At 53.2% G+C, this 6,402-nt stretch overlaps 1 protein-coding gene across 1 annotated transcript; it reads right to left on the bottom strand.

The window, feature by feature from the left end:
- Positions 1–349: 349 nt before the first annotated feature.
- BHLHE41 (basic helix-loop-helix family member e41) lies at positions 350–5,788 on the bottom strand. Its single transcript, XM_075551972.1, has 5 exons — positions 4,699–5,788; positions 4,497–4,560; positions 4,070–4,177; positions 3,630–3,741; positions 350–3,187 (listed from the first exon to the last, which is right to left on the bottom strand). Exons 1-5 carry the CDS (start codon positions 5,061–5,063, stop codon positions 2,121–2,123), a joined length of 1,716 nt encoding a protein of 571 aa, XP_075408087.1. The 5' UTR covers positions 5,064–5,788; the 3' UTR covers positions 350–2,120.
- Positions 5,789–6,402: the final 614 nt, after the last annotated feature.

Genomic DNA, 6,402 nt, shown 5'->3' with positions numbered 1-6,402 from the left:
CATGAGTAGGGTCCAGAGAAACACCAGACTACACACCATAGGCTCTCTGATGTCATAAATGAAAAGTGAAATTTCATTGAGTAAAATGGTAGCAAACTGGGTCTAACGTTGACAAACCACACAAGTGATTGATGGGTTTTTCTTTCACACTTTTCATTTACATACACTGGGAACAAGCAGGTAGACAAAAGCCTACTCTGGAGGCTCATAAGAGATTGTAAATGTGTGACAAAAAGCCAGTGACTAATAAAGTTGTATATCTGAAAAAACATGACTTTCATCCCTAGTCATAGATATCTTAAAACGAAGTGAGCATCAATTTTTTAAAATTATTAGACAATCTCATATCGTATATTAAAGTTTTTATTCCTTAGTAAGAACTTTTAAATCACAAAATAGTGTGGAAATATTTAGGTAATAGAATTTATGGAGTGCTGAAAATACTAGAATATAAAGATAATCTCTAGTTTATCACCACATACTAAACTTTTCTAAACCAGCTGGTTTCTTGCAGACAATATTTATTTTCTTTTAATAATTTAAGACAGCATAAGCTTGTACCAAGCATAAGCATTGTAACAAAAGTGCAACTTTTCAGCAAATCTTTCCCCAAAGATATTTTAACTCAAAATATCATTAGCACATATTTTCTCCCTACAAAAATAGCATGTCAGACATCATTAATTGGGTATATTAACAACTATGTACATAAGAGCCACCTTGTAGGCTAAGAGTTTAACGTTGTTTAAACACAGCGTTTGAGGCAAACAGTAGCAGCAGCAGCAGCAAATGCACCAAACTGACTAACAGACCCAGATATTTTCTTCACTCAGAGTCAGACTGTTGTGTCTCACCCCTTACATAACATTCAAGTGAGATTTCTCACAGTGCTACCTTGGCAACAAACTAAAAATATCTAGACAAGGTCTTGGTTTTAAGCCTGATTTTTTAAAAAAAATCTTTCTTTGTGATTATCTGTTATCTGGTTTGGTCTCCAGAAAATACATAGACTGAGAGATAGGAAGGCCTTAGAGGGCTTTATCCCACATCTTTACAAAATTTCCATTCAAAACTGACCAGTTCAACTCTTTCCTCCATTCTGTAACTTAGAAGAATATAGGATAAATCCATTGAACTTTATCTTTTTTTTTCTTAACGTTCAGTGCACATTCTCTTCTCTCTTTTTTTACAGCAATATTACAAAAAACTCAGGCGCATAATGAATGAAATAACGAACGGGGGGGAATAGATGTACTTGATATATATGTATATACACATATATGTCTATATGCGTACACATACACATATTGTACACATAGCTAATAGTAAGGGGGAAAAGATGAGTCAATTGAGGCACGGGCCATTTCTCAGCAAAATCCTAGCAAATGTGCTAAGAAAGACTGGCCTTCTTTCTTCATCTCTTTCCCTGACTTGGTTTTGACAATGGCCCAATTCAGCGTACCTTTTAACAAGTGCAAGTGAGGAAGAGGGACCTTTGAAACCATTTCCGAATAATGGGCTGCCATCCACACCACTGCATGCATCCTCCCTTGCCTCTTTGAAAACCATGTGCCTTTGAAAAAAGCAGAAGATTATAAAATACTGAAGAGTACATTTAATTCTCCAAGATCCTCATTCTGTCTGTGGAAAACGTCTTAAAATAGCTGGGTAGCTCTGAGAGATAGGCAGACAGTAACTCCCCTTCTCCTTCCCTGGTTCAAGGGGGGAGCTCACCCACAGAAGGGACCCTGCTGATTTCCTCTAGAATTAGGTTCTACATTGTTAAAGATAGGGAACATGGCCCAAGAGGAGGCAAGACTAATTTGGGGGAGTTCTTTAAAGAGAAGATAAGGGAGGGGGACGCGGAAAGAGTATGTATTGCAGGCCTTTTACTGCTGGTGGGGGTAATAAAGGGATTTTAGCGTGGAGGGCGGGGTGGGGGATGAGCAAAACAGAAACCCCAACCATATCAAAACACCGGTTTTTGCTGATGTTTTTAAGCCTGTCGTGCACGTATTACACTTCTCCCCTTAAACACGTTAAAGGGCGCTTTAATTTATTATTATTAATATTATTATTCCGCTGGACACCGTCCTTTTGGAGGAGGGGGGCGCAAGGATTCAGGGGCTTTCCTTGGCTGGCTGCGCGGGATCTTCCTGAGCAGAGCTCCCGGGATTCCCCGGCTCGCGGGGGGCGGCGAAGGGCAGGTGCGCGCGGCCGTGGGGGTGCTGGGGCTGAGGCGCCCCTTCGTGCGGCAGGAGGGTGGCGGCGGCGGCGCCCGCCTTCTCGGGCGGCGGTGACAACACGGAGGACAGGCAGGGGAAGGCGGCGGCGGCGGCGGCGGCAGCGGCGGCGGCGGGGATGCCCGGGTACAGCAGCGGGAACGGGGTGGTGGCCGCCGGGTACAGGTACTTCTCCAGGCCGCTCTTGTCCAGGAAGGGCTGCACGTACGCCGCGGCGGCCGAGGGCGAGAGGAAGTAGAAGGGCAGGCAGAACGGGGCGGCGGCGGGCGCCGGCTGCGCGAAGGGCGCGCCCCCGCCTCCGCCGAACGCCACCAGCGAGCTGAGCAGGGCGGCGTCGGGTCTCAGCAGCGCGGCCGCCGCCGCCGCCGCGGGATCGGGCCCCAGGAGCGCGGCCGCTGCCGCCGCCGCGCCGCCCCCCAGGCCGCCGCCGCCGCGGGCATCCAGCTTCATCCTTTTGGGCGCCGGCGAGTCCTCCCCGGGGGGCTCCTGCTTGATGGTGACGCGGCTCGGCCCCGAGCCTTTGGCCCTCTCGCGATCGGGCCGGGCCTCGGCCTCGCCGCCGTAGCCGCTGTCGGTGTCCGTGTCATTCTCGGCGGCGAGCTCGGCGCCCGGCTGGGTCCGCTGGATGACCGGCACGCAGTGGGCGAGGGGCTCCAGCTTCTGCCCGACGCGCTCCAGGCACGGGCCGGCCGCGGCGCCGGCGCCCGGGGGCGTGCCGGTGCCTTTGCCCAAGGGGACCTGTGGCGTCAACAGCGGCGGCGGGGTGGGCAAGAACTGGGTGGCCACGGCATGCAAGTGGTTGATCAGCTGGGCACACCGCGGCTCCCTGGGCGTCCAGCTCTCAAACCGGGAGAGGTATTGCAAGACTTCTTTGGCGCACGTTTGAAATCCCGAGTGGAACGCGTCCAAGTCGGCCTGAATCGGCGATTTCAGAGATCTCTCCCCTAGGGTGAGACGCGGGGGTGGGGTGAGGTGGGGGTGGTGGTGCAGAGGAATGAAGGAAAATGCCGACGTTAAAACATCTGCTTGTCACGTGGACCCTGCATTGCCTAAAGTGAGCTCGGTTTTCCTCTGTAATCGAGTGATATAATCCACTGGTTGCAGAGGGAGGGGTGGGGGGCGCTCTACTGCCAGCTGAGAAACCAAAGTGGAAAGGGAGCGACCGCCACTTTAAATAAAAATCTGATTCCTCCCAGTTCTGCTGAAAGCCTTTAGGATGCTTCGGGAACTGGGCACTTTCCACTGAAGGGAACCGATAAGCAATGTGAAAATGAGCGGCGTCAGAGCCTGAGCTTCATGAAGGGGTGGGGTGGGGTGGGTGTCACACTGCTCCTCTGTGGGCTGCCCTGTGTCATGGGGTGGGCTGGCCTCCCGGAACTGACTTACCATTCTGTAACGCAATTATCTTCTGGTGCTGCTGCTCGGTTAAGGCTGTTAAAGCTTTTAAGTGTTTCAAAGTTAATTCCAAGACGACCGCTTTCTCCAGATGCCCCAGAGTCTGCAATGGTGCAGAAGAGGAGAGGACATTTGTTTACTTAAAACACACACATCTGGCTCCGTGGACGCTCCATTGAGCGCAGCAACTTAAGCAAACACTTTGAAAGTACTCTTCCTCTCCTAGTCCTAGCTTTCTGTAAATCAGGCTATAAGTGATTTCTTGCCTTCGGCTGTACGCACCTACTCGGACTTTGTGGGAAACTCTTGTTATAGCACAAGTTGTAAGTCAGGCATCTGAAAATGTACAATGATTTTGATACCTCTGGGAGGTCGTACTAGGCTACTAACACGCCCTTGGAGAGCCCAAAGAATGAAAATGTGCATCTTACTGTCAATTTCAGATGTTCAGGCAGTAAATCTTTCAGTTGAGCAATGCATTCATTAATCCGGTCTCGTCTTTTCTTTTCTATCAATCTGTGCGGCAATTTGTAGGTATCCTTTAATATATGAAAGTCGTGGGTGAGAGAAAACAATAAGCTAAACAACATTCATTTACTGCACATAACACTACCCCTCCCCCAACATACTATAGAGGATAAACTATGCCCAAGAATCTTCTTTCCTCTGGACTGCCCTGGGTGCAATTTAAATTCAGGTATGATGTTTAATCTCCCCCCAGAGACTATCCAGCAAGCCACTTAAAATTCACCGTTGAGGAGGCTCAGGGGCCGGGACATGTTTGCGGGTTGTGAAATCAATAGCCCTAATTAACTATCCAGTCAGGTTAGAGGGAACATAGGTGAAACTTACACGTACCTTGCTGTCGTCTCGCTTCATGCTCCTTTTGGGTTTACACATATACAACGAGGAATAGTCCAGTCTGCAAAACAGAAATCAGCATCAGACGCCGTTCGGGGAGGGGCTCTGTTCGCCAGCTCTCCTATCACTTTCTGGAGGAGGAAAAATAAACCTAAACAGAAGGCTGGGCAGATAATCGCCCAGGGTGCGTGCACCTTACCCTATGAAATCTCTATGTTCCAGTAACTGTCTCTCTTGCAAATGAGGAATTCCTTCGTCCATGTTCCACCGCTGTCCGTTTCCTCTGTTCCGATATTTGGGGCTCTGTCCTGGAATCGGCGGGCCGGTAGCCTTGGGAGATCTTGGGGGAGCGGTGCGTCTCCAGTCTCGCTCGCCCTCTCCCTCTTCAGTGCAGTGTGGAAAGTGTGAAGCAGTTGGTCCCCCCCACCCTGCGCTCGCTCGCTCGCTCACACACACGCACGCACACTCGCACATTCGCGCCGGCCCCGCTGCGCTGCTAGTTTGCTCTCTCACTCCGGGCAGTGTTTGGCCACAGGGCACGCGCGTCGCCGGCCAGACCAGCATCCAGCTCACGTGCGGAACGTACCATCCGCGGTCCAGCCCGGAGGGGGGCGGGGAAGGAGGGGCGTCGGGAGAGGCGGGCCGGCAGGGCGAGCACTAGGAGGGGGCGGGGACACCTGATCGCGGCCACCGGAAAAGACAAACAACTCCGGCCAAGCTCTTCATCTTCCCAAAGACGTTGCAGGCGGCTGGGGGAGTGGACGGGGCACGTGGGAGCGGGGCCGCCCGGGCTTTCTGGGCTCGGAAATGCGGCTCCGTGGCTTAGCCTGGCATGACGGTGCAGGGACGTGAACGTGGCTCTCTGCTTTTCCCACCGCCCGTGCGGTTGGCGTGGACCAGGGAAAGAGAAAGAAGCCGCCGTGGGTCAACTCCAGTCCCGAGGGGAGCGTTGGGAGGCTGGTTCACCCTTCAGTGGTCTAGGGGGACTCCTTGGCTCTGGCTGGGGGGCGGGGGAGCTTTCTTGAAAAGGGACAACTTGCAATCCACCTCCTGAAGGCTTAAAAAAAATCTTAAAATGTAGTCACTGGGTCAGAATGTCGCAATCCAAGTGTCTTTCGGCGGCACGGTGTCCCCGGGCCACCCAAACTTCCCGCAGCGGCCGGAATGGCGGTGCCTTGAACCGCTGCCGGTGACGCCGCGTGGGGCCTCTCGTGCTCCGAGCGGCGAAGGGCTGGGGTGCGGGGTGGCTCCAGAGGGGCTACCTCGGCAAAGCAATGCAGCATTTGTCGCCCGCCGAACTCCGCCGCCTCTCTGCGCCTCTGGTGGCGCTGTGCGTGTCCCCGCGCTCTCCGGCGCTGCCCTCCCCCCGCCCCCGGGTGATAAAGCGACGCCGGGAGGGTGCGCGCCCCACGTTTACTACCGCTGGCACCTCCAGTGCCTCCCGCCTCCATCCCGTCTCCTGCGGGTACCAGCACAGGGCGAGCAACGTGAGCCGACCTGCCGCGGCTGCCACATCACTGCGCGGGCAAGGCGGGTGCGCGCGCTCCCGCCCGGCAGCCGCCACGCTCGGCACCGGGACGCGCAGCCCCGCGGGAGCCGGGCTTCCTGCCCCAGAGCCACCCCGGCGCGTGACTCACTGCTAGAGAGAGGTGCCGCGAGGTGCGCACGGCTGTCTCGGGAGACCCCTCGTTCTCCAACCCCGCTGCTGTCGCTGCTTGGATCCGTTGATGGGTGGGGTGTGCGTGGGGTGGTGATGAATATCTATCTATATATGTAAATATATACCTATATATATACACACACATATATAGAATGAAATGCCGAGGAAAAATGCGCGCGCAAAGGTGTTTCCTTCCTGTACCCGAGAGTATTCTTTACATCCTCTTTCGTGTCCCGCAAGCAG

This window comes from Tenrec ecaudatus, chromosome 6, assembly GCF_050624435.1.
Source record: "Tenrec ecaudatus isolate mTenEca1 chromosome 6, mTenEca1.hap1, whole genome shotgun sequence".
Lineage (NCBI taxonomy): Eukaryota > Metazoa > Chordata > Mammalia > Afrosoricida > Tenrecidae > Tenrec > Tenrec ecaudatus.
This window is presented reverse-complemented; position numbering and strand designations above follow the sequence as displayed.